The sequence below is a fragment of the Sinocyclocheilus grahami genome, unplaced genomic scaffold, assembly GCF_001515645.1.
Source record: "Sinocyclocheilus grahami isolate Dianchi unplaced genomic scaffold, SAMN03320097.WGS_v1.1 scaffold131.1, whole genome shotgun sequence".
Taxonomy (NCBI): Eukaryota; Metazoa; Chordata; class Actinopteri; order Cypriniformes; family Cyprinidae; genus Sinocyclocheilus; species Sinocyclocheilus grahami.
In genome coordinates, this window is record NW_015505310.1 from 2,109,813 (window position 1) to 2,131,257 (window position 21,445).

Sequence of the window (21,445 nt, forward strand, 5' to 3'; positions counted from 1 at the left end):
CGTCATAGTCTTATCCAATTAAAATTTATTCACCGAATTTACTGGACAAAAGTGCGGTTGGCAAAAATCAAGCCTGGTATTGACCCTCTCTGTGATCGTTGCCATCAGGCCCCTGCAGATTTAATACATATGTTTTGGCTATGTCCATCCATTACTTCTTTTTGGCTATCAATCTTTAATTGTTTTTCTTTAGTGACAAAGAAACAGATCGAGCCTTGCCCTTTGGTTGCACTTTTTGGACTTCCTTCAAATGTCACTGGTTTACCTGGAAATACTGTAAAGACGTTTGCCTTCTTAACATTATTAGCTAGACGGCGCATTCTCCTGCTGTGGAAACAAAAATACCTTCCATCTTTCGATGACTGGATGAGAGATGTCATGAGCTTCATTCATTAGGAAAAAATTAGGTATACGTTAAAGGGCAACACTGGTATATTTTCTGAGATCTGGGATCCCTTCATTATTTTTTTTCTGAATACTGTATGTCAGTACTTCTTCTTAGAGTGTGTCAACCTAAGCATTAAGATGTTAATATGACTGTGGCCTGAATCTGGTTAGGAGTCTGTGATTATATGTGTGGATACTTACGTATGTATATGTATATACTTTAAAGCTGTAAGGTTTTGTTTAAAAATATATATTTTTTGTTTGTATATGCATACCTTTGATAAATGGTCGAAATGTCTAAACTTTAATGCTCCAACATATATTCTATACTTGAGACATTAGGCTTGACGTTCTTTGTTTTACAATATGTATTGAGTTAAAAAAAAATTTTTATGTTTTATTTAGTTTGTTTAATTATACTTTAATACAGTGTTTTTTGTTGTTGTTGTTTTTTTCTATTTTCTTTGGGGGGGTGGGGTGGGGGGAAACTATTTTTTCACGATTCTCCTGTATCCTGTTATTATTGTAAAAGTTCAATAAAATTTAATAAAAAAAAACAAAAAAAAAACAGAGCAAAGAGTCAGAATGCATTAGCTATCAACAAAACTATGACAAATATTCCATAATATATAGACACTTACAGATCTAAAGAACTTAGAAATCCATTGAAAAGCACAAAAAAAAACCATATTCAAGTTCTCACCAGGACTTCATTTGTTGGCTTCGTAAGAGTTGGAAGAATCAAGACAGCATCTGCAGGGACCGCGCCAATTTCTCCTGTCCGCTCATTCTTACCCTTCAACCAGCCGCGGGCAACAGAAAACTCATCATCTTTAATGAGGAAGATGAGCTCTGCCTTCTTAAAGCTGAGAAATGTTCGAAACAAAAAAAAAACAGAGCAAAGAGTCAGAATGCATTAGCTATCAACAAAACTATGACAAATATTCCATAATATATAGACACTTACAGATCTAAAGAACTTAGAAATCCATTGAAAAGCACAAAAAAAAAACATATTCAAGTTCTCACCAGGACTTCATTTGTTGGCTTCGTAAGAGTTGGAAGAATCAAGACAGCATCTGCAGGGACCGCGCCAATTTCTCCTGTCCGCTCATTCTTACCCTTCAACCAGCCGCGGGCAACAGAAAACTCATCATCCTTAATGAGGTAGATGAGCTCTGCCTTCTTGAAGCTGAGAAATGTTTTATCATCTTGAAAAACATCCAAACCATTTTTCATTAGACAAAATCAAGTCAAATCATAGATCATGGACAATCAAATAAAAAATGTATACAGCATATTTCCTCTTCTGACCTTGTCTATTAACCTCCTGTAGGGTCACAGCATATTGTGAACGTTGTATCAGGCCTGCCAGGAACATGGCTACCAGATCTGAGATGTCAGTGGCCGTGATTGCATTCAGTGTGAAGTCTCCTTTCAGAGTCAGCAAACACACACATTTCCTTTCTCTGGAGGAGACGATACAAGGAGAATATAGGGAATTTACATATTTTTGGGAAGGTATCACTTATATTTATTTAATTAAAAAGATCATATTTTAACTTTGTGAATGACAAGACAACTTGATACAAAGCCGACAAACATTAACTGGTGTCCAACTCACCTGATAGCATTGACCCCGGTGAGCTCTGGGTAAGACAGCACCAGGAGATTCTTTTCTCGTTCATCTAGGAATGTTATTCCCATTGAATTAATGGCACAGATGAACTTGCTCTTTGGTAGAGAAGGACCTGAATATTGAAATGACAAATTGAATCTAGTTTATCAAATTGTATAAAGTTTTTGCTCATATTCTTCTGCAGTAGCTATGGAAATTATGTAATTTGCAATGTACATTACTGTTCAGAAAATTTGGGGCTCTCTTTTTCTTATCAAGCCTGTATTTGATATTTGATTTGACAGTAACATTGTGAAATATTATTACAATTTAAAGGGATAGTTCAGCCAAAAATGAAAATTCTGTCATTAATTACTCACCCTCATGTCATTCCAAACCTTGTTCATCTTCGGAACACAAATTAAGATATTTTTGATGAAATCCGAGAGCTTTCTGACCCTGCATAGACTGTAACATAACTACTACGTTCAAGGCCAAGAAAGGTAAAAAGGACATTGTTAAAATAGTCCATGTGACAGCAGTGGTACAACCGTAATTTTCTGAAGCTACAAGAATACTTTTTGTGTATATGAATGGTCTTACGGGTTTAGAATGACATGAGGGTGAATAATTAATGACAGAATTTTCATTTTCATTCATCACTATCCCTTTAAAATAACTTTTATATTTTAATTTATTGTAAAATGTCATTTATTCCTGTGATGGCAAAGCTGCTTTTCAGCAGCCATTATTCCAGTCTTCAGTGTCACATGATACTTCAGAAATCATTCTAATATGCTGATTTGGTAAACATTTTATATTATTATAAATGCTGAAAACCAATATGCTGCTTTGAAACCATTTTTCAGGATTCTCTGATGAATAGAAAGTTCAAATAAACATTTATTTATAAATTTGTAAAAACATTTTGTAACATTATAATTGTCTTTTCTGTCATTTTTTTATAGTTAAAAGTATTTAATGTACTAATTTCTTTCAAAAATCTTACTGAACCCAAATTTTGAACAGTAGTGTAATACTCATCTTAGCATGTAGTACATACCAGATAACTTGGCAACTTCAAAAAACTTGGAGAAGAGCATTGGCCACTTTTGACGAGCATAATCAACCACCTCTGCTTTGACTTTATCAGACTTGGTCCGAGTGTTTATTAATGGGCCCTTACAAAAAGAGACCAATGCTTGTAAAATGCTTTGACTTTCAAACAGGTGGAAAAATGTATTACATTTATTTTAACATAAGCAATAATAGAAACATCTGTACCTGCGCATGTGCTGTGTTGACCATCTGGGTCCACTTTTCTTCTGACTTGGCCTCCAGTAGTTTGGAGTTAATGCACTCCTTAACTACAGTCCTGGTATTCTCCATACTCATGTCTGATCCAAACTGCACATAGAAGTGCTTTGCTGCAAGCGCAACAGTGTCTTCCTCCTGATACAAACACAAAGGTGAAATGCCATAGAATGAATGACATGATGTGGTCCCCTACTGTGGGATAAGATCACATGATCAGCAAAAAATTACTAATTTTATCTCAATAAACCCTTTTATTGGACTCTTTCACCCACTGGATAAAGTAATCATGGCTGACTATGAATAAAACAATTCTACAATGGCATTGGTAACGGGAAACTATTAAATTGGCTTGATGCTGAAGTCCATGATGACTGCCGTTTTAATCAGCACAACATATGAACATTCACTGAATACACCTTTAAAAAACTGTGAGATAACTGCCAAAAAATAAGTACAAATAAATAAATTAAAGGCATAGTCCACCCAAAATGAAAATTCTGTCAACATTTATTATCCCTGAAGTCATTCCAAACCTGTATGACTTTCTTTCTTCAGTGGAACACAAAAGAAGGTATTTTGAAGAATGTTGGTAACCAAACGGTTTAGGGTCCTATTGACTTCCATAGTATTTTTCTCTTGAGTCAATAAATCTATTGAAGTCAATGGGACCCGAAATCGTTTGGTTGACATCATTCTTCAAAATACCTTCTTTTGTGTTCCACAGAAGACAGGAAGTCATACAAGTTTTGAATGACATGAGGGGGAGTAAATGATGACAGAATTTTCACTTTTGGGTCAACTGATACTAAAAATGGTCTTAAGCACACCTTCTCACACTGGTATTCTCCATATTTCAGGCCTCTGATGACCTGTCTGTAGATAATGTCTGTGCTGACGTTATCCTGGCTGCAGTCATGCCAAGGTGTGAAGATCTCTTTACGGAAGAAGAGACGCCAAGGGGCATGTTGCTCCTGCCCACCCTTCCTCTTCACTTCCTGCTCACACTGAGAGATGGCATCCATCACATGCTCACGGCCACTTCCTAGGGACCACACCTAAAAAGAGGGAGCACAATATCATGTCTTAAATTCTAATAATATGGAAAATCTGACTCAAACTCTTAATTCCAGTGCGAAAGCTTCATACCTTGTCATATAAAGCTACGTAAAGTGAGAAGCCAAATGTGTCCTGAAGTTTGACTTTCTGTGAGAGCATTTGGCAGACCTCTTTAGATGTTGTGGCAGAATCTACAGGCAAACTGATAGTCCTGCCATCCATCATAGTTACTGAGATGACAATGGGTTTCTTGGACTTGGTGGCCTGTGATTAAACAGTGAGGGCATGAATTATAGTTTCAAATCTATGGTAGATGGTAGTTACTGGACCATAGGAGAATAAAGACCTAAGGGGTTTCACACATACAGCAATAATGCAACAGAAGTCATTACTTTCAATGAGCTGCCCATCATTATGAAGCGTTTCATTTTATCTAAATGAGCAGTAGCATTGGAGACACTGGAACACACATGATCCATTTCCTGAAAGCATTATTTACAAATCATTTCCCTTTCATTTTAAACAGGAAGAAAACTGATTCCTTGTCCAAACTGATATCTCATTGTTAGCAGCAACGATTTAGAAAAGCTATGGCAGGTTGTTCAGTCCAAAAACACTGTATTTCTCTATGGGGCATAAATGTCTTTACCTGGAGCTCCAGCCAGCAGGGAGGCTCTCCACGCACTCCATTGGCAACAGTGCGCCTCAGTCGGTCGGCGCAGTAAGGCGCGTATCCCACAGGACCAAAACGAAGAAAACTTTTCAGGTACTGTGAGGAGATGAGACGACACATTCAGGATTACACAATGTGGAGACAACTTCAAATGTATTACCCCATAAAGAAATAGTCAAATCATGCATCAAAGAGTTTAATAAGGAAGACGGTCCTTTATTCACCTTGATGAAGCGCTCGGTAGGAGGAAAAATGCCCAAACAGATGCACAGGAGGATCCAGCCACGGAAGAAGCTGCCACGGTTTGAGTTCTCTTGGAGCTGCTTACAGATCTGGCAGTAGATTTCATCCCTAACAATAAGAGATATTAAAGACTTAGAAGCAGAAACATCTGACCACTAAGCAATAGATGACTTATGGTTTGAAATAATTAACAACCTGAGGTCACGTCTGACAATGGCATATCCAACAATGATATGTAACTTTTCAAGAGATGTCATTGGCCGGTCCAGGGTGAGTCCGTCTGTGTTCATTTCATCTTCTTCACTAATAGTTTGCACAGTGGGTTGTTTGGAAACTTCAGTCCCATCCTCTGCCTTTACATGAAGAGTTTATGGGAATTATAAAAATTATAAATCATTCATCTGATTGTTGCATTTAAGATATGTTGTAATAATCAGGGATGCAAACTCATCATGGGTGAAAAAGGTGACAAATATTTTTGAACTGTACTGAAGCAGTATATCAAGTACAATAATGCATTAAATATTTACATAAAGTATTTTTAGATTTAATTTAAAAACTACATTTTTTTAAACATTGCCTTTAGAAGGACACCTCAAAAAGAATGTTTTAACTGTAGAAGCTGCTAAATATATTCAGCCAACACAGACTTTTTGCTGTTATAGTTTTGTTACTCTGAATTTACTCTGCATCACTTAATGCACAGGTCTATTTTTGACATCGGTTTGTCAGATATATCATTCCGCCCAGGGCAGTTTTCACTGTCAATCATAGCAATGACTAACGGAACAATTTAGTGGATTCACTCGTTGATTTTTTACACTCGCGTTTGTCACTCTTGAAACAGTATACGTGGACGTTCGGTCCTCTTAGACAAACAAAACTTTTCTTCAAATTGTCAATGGATTATGTAGAGATTCTAGAGAAATGGAGCAAAGCTCTTACAGCGCAACTGACCAAGCTTACTCAAGCGAAAACTCCTGATAAATCAATGACTAACTACACAATCAATCTCTTATTTACACCGTGTGTATGCGTTTTTTCTTTCTCTGATTATATTAGGTAGATCTTCAAGCGTGTAGAACTCTGTAAACTTACGAAAACAAAAATTAGTTCAGAGGGGATTCTTCTGATTAACCTACAGAAAACACATTTGACTGGCCGTTGCTTTCAACAGAGATGCATGTGATTGGCTACAATACTCAATGTTGCAAAAACACGTAAATAAACTTGTGGTTTCGTAATTTGAAACCAGAGCATGCACAGGACACACACAGGAGCGTTTAAAAGTGGTTGACTACAACTAATGGAACTGTAAAAAGACCCCCCTCCCACCACCACCAAAAACACTTTCTCATTGGATCTACACAAATCTCGTAGGTGACCTATTATGATCTCAAAAAGGTGAGTTTTCACCGAAAGGTGAGGAGTTTGCATCTATGAATAATACAGTAATGTATTAGCTTTAAATAATTGTTTTAATATTGACAAATAAGAAAAGGAATAAAGACATCATGTCAAAGGTTCTTAGAAATGTATTCATGTTGGTTTCATATGGTTCTGTAAAACTTTCATACGATTTTCAAGAATGGCTTCAATATTCTCAATACTCTAAAAATGTGCTAAAACCATCAAGAAAAAAGTAACATTTTTATTACACCTAAATACGTGAGACTGCACATATTTGAACTCTATTTTCAAGATAAAAGTCCTGACTTTTTTATGACATTTTACAACCTGAAATAAACTTGTCTTGTATTAAACAGGTCAAATTATTTGATATTTTATAAGAATAAATGACCTTAAGAAATAGTATAAATTAATAATTTTTTTTACAAAAATATATATATTACTTTCCTATTTACTCATTTAATGAATCAAAATGAACAGATAATGAGTGTCACATCATTGACCAATTTGCAACATTTCTGTCTCACCTCTTCTGCTATAACAGATGGTTTTCTACTGGTTCTTCTGTTGGATTGAGGCCCCTCAGGAGCTGTGGGGATCCTTCTGTTTCGGGACATTATATCAGTGAAAGTTGAAGTCTTTCTGTTTCTTGGACCCTGCTCAGGTATGGCAGACAGTTTGCGGCTTGGAACACCATCATCTTGGACAGATTTTTTGTTCCGGGCCAGTAAGTCTGTAAAAGTTGACGATTTTCTGTTGCGGGAAGCGTCTTCTGGAACTGTACTGAGTTTCCTGTTCGGAGTGTTTCTTGTATTTTTCATTCTCTGAAATAATGAGACATCAACACTTTCAGAAAAGGCTGCATTCCAAGAAAAGACTGCAGGATTTCTCTTCTTCTTTTTTTGAGTTGCTGAGCTGGTATCCCAGCATGTCCAAGTTGTTTTTTTGCTGGCCAGCCAGCTAGTTTGACCCGCTGTTTTTTTTTTTTTTTTCAGCTGTAAAATATGTAATAAAAAGGTGCTTCCTCACCTGGTCCAGGCCCACCATATGGCTGAGGCGTCTATCCTGTCTGGAGGCCACATCCTTCTGAAGAGAGCCTTCTGCAAAGGCTGGTCTACTTCTAGAGACCCCCTGAGCCTTTGGTTCAGGAAGGTCACCCATAAATCTCAAGATCATCCACCAAACTGTTAGTGAAGCCTGTGGAGAAGAAGAGAAGAGCAGTAGTAAGCACTTATTGTTAATGTGACACATCAGAAGAACATCATAAATCAACCAAAAGCTGGTCAAAGACAAAGGTGGCTTTACCAGGACATCATTCTCGTCCTCATGGTAGAGCAGAGGCTGTTGTAATCTCTGGCGAATGTGTGTGGGTGTGGCAGTGCCCTGGAAGTACATGGAAGCAAACTTGGAGAACGAGTACTCATCCAAATCATCATAGTCTTCCTCTGGAATCGCCATCATTGGAGCCTCATCCAGATCCACCTCTTCAAGCACCGCTCGTTTTCCCTCGAAGTCCTAAAAACACAACGTTTCCAGGCAGTTTTTGGTTTTAATGTTATTGTTATCCAAACATTAACATTGTGCTTTTTTTTGAGAAGTTTGATCTCTCACCTCAAAGCCCACAGGTGCCTGGCCCTCCTGTCCGCCAACCATGCTAGGCAAGAAGCCAAAGATATCATCCACCATTTCCTGGTCTGTGATGGATTCCAACTGGTCAGCCGACTCTCTTTCTTTTTTCTGCCGCAGAATTTCATCAAGCCTCCTTTGCCTCTCTAGAGCAGCAAGTTCTTCTGCTCTACGTTCCTGAAGCGAGAGGGAAGCCTGCAAACAACAGAGACAGCAACAGATGAAGATGACACGTAGCCTGAGCTATTTAGCAAACTGTCTTCTAAACATGGTGATTCTATCCATCAGAAAACTTCCTACATCTCTCTTCATCTTCTTGACAGCTTTTCTGGCTAGAGTTCCTCTGGTGTGAGCCTGCAGGAGTATCACTGCCGCTCTCTTCCGTTTCCACTCCTTCCTCATCAGGAAGCCACGAGTCTGAGCCTGAAGCAGAATAGTTGCTTGTCGCTTCCGTTTATACTGCCAGGTCATCTGACGAGAGCGTACTTGAGCCCGCAGACGGGCAAAACCCAACTGGACCTGCAGAAAGGCAAGTGACACTCTACATACATGTACAAGCAATGACTATCAACATTTAGAATCTGTCAGTCTGCAGTTAGAGGACAACATACCACTCTGTAAAGTTTTCTGACTTTGTGTCCTCGCCAGGTTTTCTGTATGGTCACAGCTGCGCTTTTCTTTCTCAGGAATACTTTCCTGCAAGAAAACAAAATGGCAACTGATAAACCAATGTGTGAAATTTTTCTCTGCAAACGTAGGAGATTGTCCTCAGTCTTTTACCTGTGTTTATATCCTCTCAGGACTCTCTGAATAACAAGTGCCTTCTTATTGAGAGCCCTGTCTCGTGCCAGTTCCAAAACAGTATCATGGAAATCCTGATGCAAAAAAAGAATCACGTTAGAATGGATCTACTTTAAAAATGCTGTAATGGTACCTGTAAAATTCACCTCAGTACCTTCAGAAACACTTTAGTCTTGCCGATCTTCCAGTCCTCTTCAGTCAGAACGTTCTCACAGATGCTTTCACAGCATTTCTTGGCACTCTCCTTTAATATTACAGTAAATATTAAAATTAATGGGTGCAATAATGCAAAAAAAGTACTTCTTTATGCTTTTAATTTGCATTTTTTACTCACTTTCCATCTAAACAAATATTGAAACAAGATAAATTTACTTGAGAAGCATATTTAGGCTTATTTAGAAGAACATATATTGAATATTCTTTAATACAAATGTATTTTGTCTTATGGAAAAATACATTGGCGCACTTATAAAAGTGCTCTAAAAGATTTTAGCCATTTTGCTACTGAATTGGCTCACCCACATCCACAAAACACTGCAATAAAAAAAAAATTTTTGTCAGCAAATCCCAACAACGCAGAAAGGAAACTGAAAATCAAGACAGAAATACTCTTAGGTACCACATAAAACGATCTTACTACAAACATGTGATCACGGAAATGAGCCCTGAAGTCTGCAAACAACAACAAAAGAGTGGCTTTTTTTAAGCCAAAAAAGTATCCTTTTTTAAGCCAACGAGAGGGCGCTCTTTGCCTCTCTGCTCTTTATATGCTGATGTTTGCTGATATAGTGTTGGCTGTTGGCTATAGTGTCTTTTCGGAGGGTTGAGGATGGGGTTTTGGTGGCCATTGATGTGGCTGGTCTAATTCAGACTAACTGTGTCAAACAAGCAAAACAGCTAAAATCGCTTATAGAACCTTCAAAACCTGTTCCAATGTATATTACAGAAACCACTGCAACACTTAATTCATATCAAACAACACAGAATCATCTCTCACAGTTTTGGGGTCACAAACACTGGACTTGAGAAGCACACGGTAACGCTCTAGAAACTCATCAAATGTGTGACGGATGGGATAGCCAGCCTTCCTAATGCGGATAGTCTCCATCATTCCAGAGTAACGAAGTTGACGGATACACAGTTCCCTGTCAAAGAGCTGAAACAAAGACGGAAAAGTGGGTCACTGAGAGAAAAGTGGGTCAATGGACAGAGAAAAAGAACTGAACTTACCATAGGTTTCTTGAAGTCATTGGGTTTAATACAGCGAATAAAGAAAGGCTGGCAGGCAGTTAGAGTCTTCATTAAAGAGTCCAGTGACTGACGAAACTGCCCACATAATGTAGGCACACGTTTCTTTGAGTCTGTTGTTTGCTGAAGGAATAGCAAATCAAAGGTAAAGCAAATGAAAATCCTTTTATCAGGTTGAATCGGCAGAAGAGTGGAAGTTTTTTAGTATTAATGACCTAAATGCCAGTGTACAACAAATGTTTGTACACTATTTGCCTTTAGCTGGTGTTAACATACCCGGAGTGAGTTTTTTGGGGTGACGATAGTGTGGTTGGAACTAGTTTTCGCCTCTGTGGTGCTGAGCTCATTGTGAAATATCTGCTTTAGTAGCTTATTGGATGATGTGTGTATCAGCTGGATAACATCATTGCTCAGAGTATCTCTGTTCTTCTCAAGGAAACCTATATGCACAGTAAATTTCATAAAACATTTTAGATATTTTTAAATCCAAAAACTAATGTGAAAGTACATTGTGAGGAACTTTGATAGCCTATATTACCTTTGCAGTCATAGTAGACGACTCCAGCAAAATGCCGGATTCCAAACTGTGTGTCGTGATTGTTTTTGGGGGGCATGTAGATGCCACCCTTCACATGAACCTGATTCATTTTGTTAAGCATTGTAGCATCTGTGCCCTGGAGAAAATTACAATTGTTCATAATTGTATATAAATATGTATAGATTGTAATTACAGAAATGCAGTTTTGAGATATCAGCAGTCACACATTGCCTGATTATGAATTATCAAAGAAAGCCTATATGGTAAATAAAAGCAAATATATTTTAGAACCTTAGGAAAGAGACTCTCTTCATCAATAAGAGCGAGAACGTTGAGAGGCTTTATGGCCAGAACATCAAGCGTACACTGGTTGTCGTTAAATTCAATGTTGTTCCAGACGATGTTTTCGCGGGTGTATTCCTGTTGTTCAAGCTTGAAGACATGTTTCACAAAGAACTGCTGAAGCTGCTCATTGGCAAAGTTGATGCAGAGCTGTTCAAAGCTGCAGGAATCACAGACAAGATTAAGATCAAAGATTCTATCAAAGACTATAGAATGCCCAATAGGGATGTGCATCTCATGACTCAGGCCGATACAATACGCATCTCCATGCGTAGCCAATGATACGATACATTAAAGATACATATGAAGCAGCTACCGATGCGATACGATTCACCCGTTATGATGCAGTGCGATCCGATTTCGATTCGATTCAACACAATGCGATTCGATGCAATATGATGCAATGGAGAAAATATGATCACTTTTAATGCCTCGAGGCCTGTTTCATAAAACAAGTTAACCAAATAAGCCAGGTTTATTTCATTTAGTCGGACTCATTGTCAAATGATTTGGTTCCATAAAGCAAATTTAACATGGGCCTAGATCAAGCTTAGTCACTGTGGCAACTTATGCTGGGAAACTAACCTGGTCTAAAGCAGGCTAACTGTAGGGATGGGTGTATCAAGCCGAAGTATCGATATATCGATACTGACGCGAGTATCGAAAGTACCGATACTCAAACAAAAATATAGATACTAAGGTGCGTTTTATTTACCAGTGGTTTTGTTTATTTAACAAAAATAATAATAATAATAATGCGTACAATATACATTGAATTGGACGAATAACCTTTGTTAGCGAGTAATTGTGTAGGATAGAACTATTTTCCTGCTCATCTGAACACACGCAAATGTTGACCAGACCTCAGTCTACTGTACTACAGTCTAGTACAGTAGACGGAACACCTGCTCATCTGAACACACGCAAATGTTGCAAGACAGAACCAATCCATCACAGAGAGCATTCACTCACTTCTGACAGTGCATTCAAACAGGGCTGCGTTTCCCAAAAGTATCATAAGAAAGCATTAAAGCTTTTGGGAATGGCAGCCCTGAACAATGCTTATCAGAGGACAGAAAAAACATAAATGTTTGAGTTATTTCACAATAAACAAATTGAAATAGTAGCCTACATAGTTTGTGCAATTACAATCGCATCTCCATGCGTAGCCAATGATACGATACATTAAAGATACATATGAAGCAGCTACCGATGCGATACGATTCACCCGTTATGATGCAGTGCGATCCGATTTCGATTCGATTCAACACAATGCGATTCGATGCAATATGATGCAATGGAGAAAATATGATCACTTTTAATGCCTCGAGGCCTGTTTCATAAAACAAGTTAACCAAATAAGCCAGGTTTATTTCATTTAGTCGGACTCATTGTCAAATGATTTGGTTCCATAAAGCAAATTTAACATGGGCCTAGATCAAGCTTAGTCACTGTGGCAACTTATGCTGGGAAACTAACCTGGTCTAAAGCAGGCTAACTGTAGGGATGGGTGTATCAAGCCGAAGTATCGATATATCGATACTGACGCGAGTATCGAAAGTACCGATACTCAAACAAAAATATAGATACTAAGGTGCGTTTTATTTACCAGTGGTTTTGTTTATTTAACAAAAAAATATATATAATAATAATGCGTGCATTATGCATTGAATTGGATGAATAACCTTTGTTAGCGAGTAATTGTGTAGGATAGAACTATTTTCCTGCTCATCTGAACACACGCAAATGTTGACCAGACCTCAGTCTACTGTACTACAGTCTAGTACAGTAGACTGAACACCTGCTCATCTGAACACACGCAAATGTTGCAAGATAGAACCAATCCATCACAGAGAGCATTCACTCACTTCTGACAGTGCATTCAAACAGGGCTGCGTTTCCCAAAAGTATCATAAGAAAGCATTAAAGCTTTTGGGAATGGCAGCCCTGAACAATGCTTATCAGAGGACAGAAAAAACATAAATGTTTGAGTTATTTCACAATAAACAAATTGAAATTGTAGCCTACATAGTTTGTGCAATTACAATTATTTAAATTGAACGTTGAAAGATAATATTGATCATGTTCTATTCTGTAATGTTAATAGAAATCATACACTGTCCGAATAAAAAGGTTGCATTTTATGCATGCAACAGCCATTCACTGGCAGTCCCTAATGGCAGTACAAAATATTGCACTTAATCAAAAGTTCAAATGTTACAAATAAATTAGAATATTAATGTTGTAATACTGGTAGCACTAATATAAAAATGTGATGATATACGTTACAAAAAAGTAACAATTTTGAAATACGTTGATGTATGTATTTGTTGTATTTGATCTCAGTATCCTATCAATGTTGTATAAGGGTTTTTTATGCATAATAGTAACCCTAGAATGTGATCAACAATTTAAAATAGCTGGGCTAATATATATAACAATTTTTAAGACTGCAGAAATATGTTAATTCAGTATACACATTATCTCGCCGGTAACAATTGTGATTGACCTTAAAATACAAATTTTCACACACTTTTCCCAAAAATAAAAAAAATTAATTATTGATTATTTCAAAGGGTTACTAATGGCACATCATTTGGATATTTTCATGTCTGGGAAAAATTTGGGATTAAACGGGTTAAAATGCCATCCCTAACGCTCAATATGGCCGCTCTATCGCTGGAAGCCCTGGCTTCTGAGCAAAAGGGCCAATCGCTAATCTGTAAAGTCAGCGCGTCACTGCAGCTGCCATTAGAAGTCCCGGTTGCTATAGAAACAGTAGTGTTCTGAGACGTGCATTTAGGACTGCGCATGCGCACTGGCTGATCTAGCCTGAGAAATTACCTTTTTCCAATGCTATTTGAGCAAAAGAATCTACATTTATGAGACGGTTGTTGTCAGATTTTATTGGTGATTTCAAATATGAAATTTAATCTTAAAATGGGCGACCAGTTTTGGAGAATTTGATGTTTCCCCATTCAAAGAGATGGGAGCTGCACTTTCATTGCATGCCTGAGAGGCATTTCAAAGATGGCTGCCGAGTGACATGACTTGCCTTAAAGGGAATTTGGTAATATCTATCATGAGATCTACAGCGAGAAGGAGTATGATTTTCAGAGAACAACAACTTTTATTTTGGTCTGTTTTTCACACCACTATCATATGGCCAGAGGGTGGAAAGTCCAGGGGTCAGAAGTAAAAGTCCTGTCATATGTTTATTCTAGTCAGTCTCCATTCATTTTCATTAAAAGAAGAAGAGCAGGTTAGATAGTCTTCAAAAATCCATGTTTTGTGTTCCACAAAAGGTTTGTAATTACATGAAAGACGACATGCATATATGACAAACCTGTTGTTGTTGAAGTTTTCAAAGCCAAAAATGTCCAACAAACCAATCGAAAGTCGGACATGTTTGGGGTCATCAGGAGGAGGTTTGTAAATGGCACTGTTGATTTTCTCAACAATCCACACAAACAGCCTTCCATAGATGGCCTGCACACAGAGAAGATCAGAACTCTATACTGGAGTATATTAGATCTGAAATGAAACCGTAATTGAAACTACATTCAGTTGCACAACCTTTACAAAGGCATTTCTGCCATCCACTGCTTGTGCTGAGGTCAGAGGTTTAGACACACTCTCCCTGTTAGTCATCAAAGAGCGTTGTGTCAAGCTCACATCCAGGGCATTTGGGGACACCTGCAAAAAATTCAGATCTATGGACTTGAGTGTGCTGCTCGGAGACAAAATTGGTTTCTAAAATATGTATTTTTTTAATTACCTCTAATAACTGTGCAGCCATTTTGAAATGTGTAGAAGAGAGAACATCACAGCTCTCAAGGTTGTTCATAATGGTTTCTTAAATATTGAAAATGGAAATAAAGCTCAAATAAGCATTCCCTCTAAAAAAACAGAAAGTTTTGCTCTAGTTTATGTCTCTTTATGACTACTCACCTTCAAAGTCTACATTCCCCAGGTGTAGGATGGCAGCAAGAAGCTTGTTAATTTCCCACGTGTCATTCTCTGTGAATGTCAGGATCTTCATTGCTGAACGGAAGCTGGCATACTCTTTTATGTCGTCCCGTCCTTCGCATGAAGTGCACTGACCCTATAAGCCAACATAATCATGTTTAATGTAACGATGCTTAGAAGGATAGTTTACCCAAAAATGAAAAGGAAAATGTTTTAATTATTCATCATCATTTCATTGCTCACCTGAGTTTCTTTTAAGGAACACAAAAGAACTTTGAGGGTCCAAACCACACTGATTTTCATTTACAACAGCACTGAAGCATATTTCAAAATATCTTCTTTTGTGTTGCACGACTATCACTTTGATGTCAATTTATCCTACCTGTGCATTCTCACTCCAAAATGACTTTAGTGTAACAAATGTAAAATACACATAGAAAGTGGGAGCATGGAGTTTATGATGATCAGTACCATGGTGAGATAGTTGTATTCTGCAGCATGTCCCAAAGACAGGATCTTCTTTTGGTCAGGAGGCATTCCCATGAGCATGCAGTAAAAGATGTGGTAGTTTCTCTCTTGTGGGGCCTGTGCCAAAAAATGCTATTATTTATTTGGCAAATAAGCAGTTCTACATTTATTTTGCTGTATCTTCACCTGAAAGATTTCACATTATACAGTCTAATTATAATCTCATATGGTTTCCTATAATCTCGGATGGTTTACCTGTTGACAAACACGTGATTTCTCGAGTAGGTACTGTTCAAAGCGGGCCCCCTCGATTGCTCCATTTTTATTGAAGTGGATGTCAATATATTTTCCAAAGCGGCTGGAGTTGTCATTGCGGATGGTCTTTGCATTACCAAAAGCTACAAAATAAGACTTGATGTAAATACTGAATTGCTTATCTGAGGAATTATAGTTGAGTGATGCAGGAGCATCCTATATGTTTCTTCATAAACATCCATACCTTCTAAGATAGGGTTGGCTTCTAGAATCTGCTGCTCAATCCAGGAGCGCTGCCCACTCACTGCCGCAAGAAACTGCAGCATGAGTTTTGTACTCTCTGTTTTTCCTGCTCCGGACTCCCCACTGACAAACACAACACATACAGACACTCTCAGAACACATCAAACAGATAATGCTAACAGAATGTATGACAGATGTTGGAGTTGCCAACATACAGGTCCAGTTTTTTCTGGGTGTTTGTACAGCTGCCTGTAATACATAAAACCTGCAGTTTACAGTACAATACTGCTATGAGCTTAAACAGTTCACTCTATAATGAATACTAAGTTAGTTTCAAACCCTTCAAAAGGTACACTTTTTAAGAATATTCAGGCCACTTTTTCAATATAATGAAATAGAGCATTCAAAAATGCAACAAAAAGCAAAATAAGCATCATAAAAAGTGGTTGAAATGTAAAGAAATAGAAATTTACGTGGTTATTTACTGATAATGTTTGCATCTACAGATGCTTTGAAATGGGCTACAAAAGGGTTTAGTACACAAGTCATACAGACCATTTTATATTAATTGTATATTACTTTTTATCATTTGTGATACTTTATACAGAATATCCTTTATTAGATGATCAACATTTTACTGAATGTTGTGAATTAAACCATTAACATTAATAACATTAATGACACGGTGAATCATCAGATCCTCCTGTCCACCCTCTCATCACTAGGCATCACAGGGATTCCACTTTGCTGGTTTGAATCCTATCTCACTGGCAGGTATTTTAGGGTGGCCTGGGGTGGGGAGGTATCCAAAGCACATCATCTGGTCACTGGGGTTTCCTCAGGGATCAGTTCTTGGACCCCTCCTCTTCTCCATATACACTACATCACTGGGCCCCATCATACAGGCACATGGTTTCTCCTACCATTGCTGTGCTGATGACACACAGCTCTATCTCTCATTTCAACCAGATGATCCAATGGTAGCTGCATGGATCTCAGGCTGCCTGGCGGACATCTCGGCATGGATGAAAGAACATCAGCTCAACCTGGCAAAGACTGGGCTTCTTGTCTTCCCGGCCACTCCAAATCTACAGCATGACTTCACCATCCAGTTAGGTTCATCAACAATTACCCCATCAAGTTCGGTCAGAAATCTTGGTGTAATCTTTGATGACCAGCTGACTTTCAAAGACCACATTGCAAAAACTGCTAGATCTTGTAGGTTTGCATTGCAAAACATCAGAAAGATCAGGCCCTTCCTAACGGAGCATGCTGCACAACTTCTTGTCCAGGCCGTTGTCATTTCTAGGCTGGACTACTGCAATGCTCTTCTGGCTGGACTTCCATCATGCACAATCAAACCTCTACAAATGATTCAGAATGCAGCGGCACGACTGGTCTTTAACGAGCCCACATCACACCTCTCTTTATATCTCCTTGCACTGGCTGCCGGTTATGGCTCACATCAAGTTCAAGACACTGATGCTTGCATATAGCCTCAGCCTCAGGCTCAGCACCCGCCTACTTCCACTCATTCTTACGAATCTACATCCCATCCAGAAGTCTGAGATCCACTAGTGAGCGACACCTCGTGGTACCATCACAAAGAGGCACAAAATCACTTTCTAGAACATTTTCGTTTACCGTTCCTTGCTGGTGGGATGTTGTTCCAACCCCTATCTGGAATGCTGATTACCTGACATTTTTCAAGCGACAGCTGAAAACTCACCTCTTTCGTCACTATCTGACTTCATCCTTCATCAAAAAAAAAAGTCTCTTTTTTTCATATTTTCTGTCTAGCTTGTACTTATTTGAACAATGCTTGAAACTTGGTATGACAAGCACTTCCTGTCTATTTGCCTCTTTAAGATGAATCGCTTGATGTTTTCCCCAATTGTAAGTCGCTTCAGATAAAAGTGTCTGCTAAATGAATAAATGTAAATGTAAATAAATTGTCAAATCAAGATAAGAATAAAGAAAGTCAGATGGGTTTGCAATGACAGGAGTAAATGGTGTCAGATTTTTGTACAAAACCAAAAAGTTTTCAAATCAAACTACAATATGTCAGTTTCAGCCAAGTATGAATGACTGAAGGAGCCTAAAAATGGTTGATTAACATTTTAGGGTGTGAATTAAACCATTAACATTAATAAATCATTAAATTAAGACAAGGATAAAAAAGTTAAATAGGTTTGCAATGACTTTACCATTTTTCTTCACAACCAAAATTTTAAAACTCAGAAAATCCTAACCTAACCCTAACTACAAAATGTCGGTTTCTCCCAAGTATGAATGACTGAAAGACCTATAATGGTTGATCAACATTTTAGGGTGTGAATTAAACCATTAACATTAATAAATCATTAAATTAAGACAAGGATAAAAAAGTTAAATGGGTTTGCAATGACTTTACCATTTTTCTTCACAACCAAAATTTTAAAACTCAGAAAATCCTAACCTAACCCTAACTACAAAATGTCGGTTTCTCCCAAGTATGAATGACTGAAAGACCTAATGATGCAGCACTGGTCTTTGCGGTTCCGTCGCATGTTGAAGAAACAGCTGTCTGCGATGGCAAAGACATGCGGGGGGAGATCACCCAACCGCCGGTCTGTGTACTGCTCCACCTGCTCTGGAGTGTAGATTGGCAGCAGCTGGTAAGGGTTCACTGCCACCAGAATCGAACCTGTGTATGTCTGTCAAAACAAACAAACAAAAAAGTTGTTTCAAGGTCTTTAAAAAAAGATTATAGAAAGTCCCTGAGATGAAAAACTATTAAGCTTTTGCAGTTGGAAGAATAATACATTTATAATAAGATCTACAGTATGCAATTGCTCAGTGCATGAACTGTCCTTTAATATAACTGGACTTCAGGGCGGAATGTTGGATTTACTGTAAAATGTGTACGTCAATGTTGTATAACTATATGATCCGCTCATCAAACTTGGAACTGGCTGTTTCTATAGAAACAATCTTGTTATTAAACAGGAAGAGCAAAGAACTGTTGGTGAATGAACTGAAGTTGGTGAATTAAGTGGACAATTTATTCCCTATTTTGGTCATTTTAGGTTCACAGATCTTGAAAACTGGTATTTTAAATCATATATTTAAATGTATCCATAATCTAAAGTGGCGGTTAAAAACTCACATAGATTGCTCCTTCTTTGTAGCGCACTAGAAGGTTCCGTAACAGTCCAGCCTCATTTAGGTCACCCAGCCTTATCATATCATCCACACCGTTCACTGAGGTGGGATGCATGGGCTTCAGGGAGTTGTCCTTTTTAATCTTGTGCTCCTGGAAATCATGCCATAGAAGACATCAGCTACACTTCTACAGTCAAAAGCAGCAGTTACCTAAGACTGCCTGCATTTATATTACCTTTCCCTCATCGTCGATGAGCTGAAGTTGCCCAGTGTCTGAAAGTCTGACTTCAGCTCCGATTTGGACCCCATTACTGCAGTCCACCCACACATAGTCTCCCTAAAGTGGTTGATCGATATTATAAATTAAACTGTTAACATTAATAACTGTGTATACTAAATAAAGACAAAGGAACTGATGATAGTATACTTGACTTTAAAACTTCTTTAAGACAAAATGTTCATACTATGCCGACTTTCTGAACATGGACCATGGTAATGTCATATTATCCTAACTTGGAATACCATGTACCATGGTATGATTACAGCAATTATGCTGTACCATTTTATTTATACATACATATATCAAACAATCGTGGTATTGGTACAGTACTTCGATATTTGCTCAACCCTAAACTAAAGGACAAATCGTGATTAGATAAATCTACGGCATTATAGTCCATACAGTCCAGGTTTACACATTAAATACAAATAAATCACATCTAATCTTGTTTGTTGAACTCTAGGTCCTACATTACAGGCCTAGAAACTGCATGTATGTTTACTGAATACAATTTTGAACATTCATTTGTATTCATGTTAACTATAATTTAATATCAAATTAACCTAGAATAAAAAGTATCATGGTAACGCCACAGTAATTTCTGTATCCAAATACCTTCCTTAACACCACCATGACTGAATCCTTTTGTCCCCCAGCCTAAATAATAGAACAAAGGATACATTTTAGAATCAAATCTCGCCAAGAAAAATTAATTAGTGGAGATTATGAACAAAGGCAAAATGGCGTCTAACAAACACGTACACATTTCCTGAAGTACAATACAAGAGTTTGATCTATTTATGTATAACAAAACCAAACCATTGAAACCATAAGAAATCCAATGTGAGCTACCTTTACTGGTCGATATTTGATGAAGTCTCCTGATCTATGAGTATTTTTTTGTCGCTCTTCTTTGAAGCCAGAACAGATCCCCACAGTGTGAGTGTTCAGCCAAAAGAAATGACCTCAGGTGCCGGCTCAGGAACAACAGGTGTTTATGATACTTTGACTTTGCACCCTGACTACCACATCCATAATGATAAACACAAGAAAGCTCTGTACTCCAAATCAGGACAAAAATAAAAAAAAGCTGTTATTAGAAGATGGTATAAATACCACAAAGCACACCAGAGAATATTAAGAAAATAAAGCTTCAAGATACAATGTCTTTTACAGTAAACGCTAGTAAAATTGCAACAGAAAGGCAGTCTGCATAGACACACTAGTGATGTAAATATCAATCTACAGAACAAAACTAAGACAGATGAAGAAATAAATACAATATTACTAATCTGAACATTTTCAGTTTTACATAATGCTTTTTTCTTTTTCACAGTAAAGTGCAGAACCTTTGGACCCGCGTGACAACATACGGAGGGCTGAGCTCTGATCATAAGAGGGCAATCAAGTTGTAAATAGCATAGTGTCATAGTTACCCAGGGTGGAGCCATTCTGGAAAGTCATATTTCCATCGGGCAATACTAAACTTCATTGCAGGAACTCACAGTGATTAGAGGTTATGTGGTGTGGTGTTTTCAGGTCACAGGCAGTTTATAAAACAGGTTCTTTCAACAGAGTCAATAGAATGAACCATGCACAGTATAAAGAATAAACAGAATAAACCTTATAGAGATTTTTAATGTATATCCTACATTATACTACAGAAAGAAATAAGATGAGATAAAATTGTTGGACTCTCACAATCAACGCAGGAATGCTTACTGTAATATTATTTTTTCACACCAAGAAAGTAATTGATTTGTTACACATTGTAGGAAATGCTAATAACAAAATTCAAATAATACTAAGCTATTTTAAGCTTGTTTG

General features: G+C 37.7%; 1 protein-coding gene across 1 annotated transcript in view; it reads right to left on the reverse strand.

Moving 5' to 3' along the window:
• LOC107590657 (unconventional myosin-VIIa-like) overlaps positions 1-20,536 on the reverse strand; it is a 30,734-nt gene extending 10,198 nt beyond the window's left edge. Inside the window, exons 1-35 of the mRNA XM_016279554.1 lie at positions 20,471-20,536; positions 20,234-20,275; positions 19,574-19,675; positions 19,343-19,489; positions 18,706-18,890; positions 16,196-16,317; positions 15,952-16,094; positions 15,700-15,813; positions 15,211-15,364; positions 15,038-15,114; positions 14,836-14,955; positions 14,606-14,748; positions 11,209-11,419; positions 10,918-11,053; positions 10,656-10,819; positions 10,362-10,502; positions 10,129-10,287; positions 9,286-9,375; positions 9,111-9,205; positions 8,942-9,026; positions 8,631-8,849; positions 8,316-8,525; positions 8,010-8,219; positions 7,734-7,901; positions 7,232-7,528; positions 5,490-5,647; positions 5,276-5,402; positions 5,028-5,147; positions 4,469-4,642; positions 4,150-4,377; positions 3,290-3,457; positions 3,069-3,186; positions 2,012-2,138; positions 1,702-1,856; positions 1,417-1,598 (exon numbers count right to left, since the gene is read on the reverse strand). Of these exons, the coding sequence (XP_016135040.1) occupies positions 1,417-1,598; positions 1,702-1,856; positions 2,012-2,138; positions 3,069-3,186; positions 3,290-3,457; positions 4,150-4,377; positions 4,469-4,642; positions 5,028-5,147; positions 5,276-5,402; positions 5,490-5,647; positions 7,232-7,528; positions 7,734-7,901; positions 8,010-8,219; positions 8,316-8,525; positions 8,631-8,849; positions 8,942-9,026; positions 9,111-9,205; positions 9,286-9,375; positions 10,129-10,287; positions 10,362-10,502; positions 10,656-10,819; positions 10,918-11,053; positions 11,209-11,419; positions 14,606-14,748; positions 14,836-14,955; positions 15,038-15,114; positions 15,211-15,364; positions 15,700-15,813; positions 15,952-16,094; positions 16,196-16,317; positions 18,706-18,890; positions 19,343-19,489; positions 19,574-19,675; positions 20,234-20,251 (5,067 nt within the window). The 5' untranslated portion in view covers positions 20,252-20,275; positions 20,471-20,536. The remainder of the gene's footprint in view (positions 1-1,416; positions 1,599-1,701; positions 1,857-2,011; positions 2,139-3,068; positions 3,187-3,289; positions 3,458-4,149; positions 4,378-4,468; positions 4,643-5,027; positions 5,148-5,275; positions 5,403-5,489; positions 5,648-7,231; positions 7,529-7,733; positions 7,902-8,009; positions 8,220-8,315; positions 8,526-8,630; positions 8,850-8,941; positions 9,027-9,110; positions 9,206-9,285; positions 9,376-10,128; positions 10,288-10,361; positions 10,503-10,655; positions 10,820-10,917; positions 11,054-11,208; positions 11,420-14,605; positions 14,749-14,835; positions 14,956-15,037; positions 15,115-15,210; positions 15,365-15,699; positions 15,814-15,951; positions 16,095-16,195; positions 16,318-18,705; positions 18,891-19,342; positions 19,490-19,573; positions 19,676-20,233; positions 20,276-20,470) is intronic.
• Between the last annotated feature and the right edge of the window lie 909 nt (positions 20,537-21,445).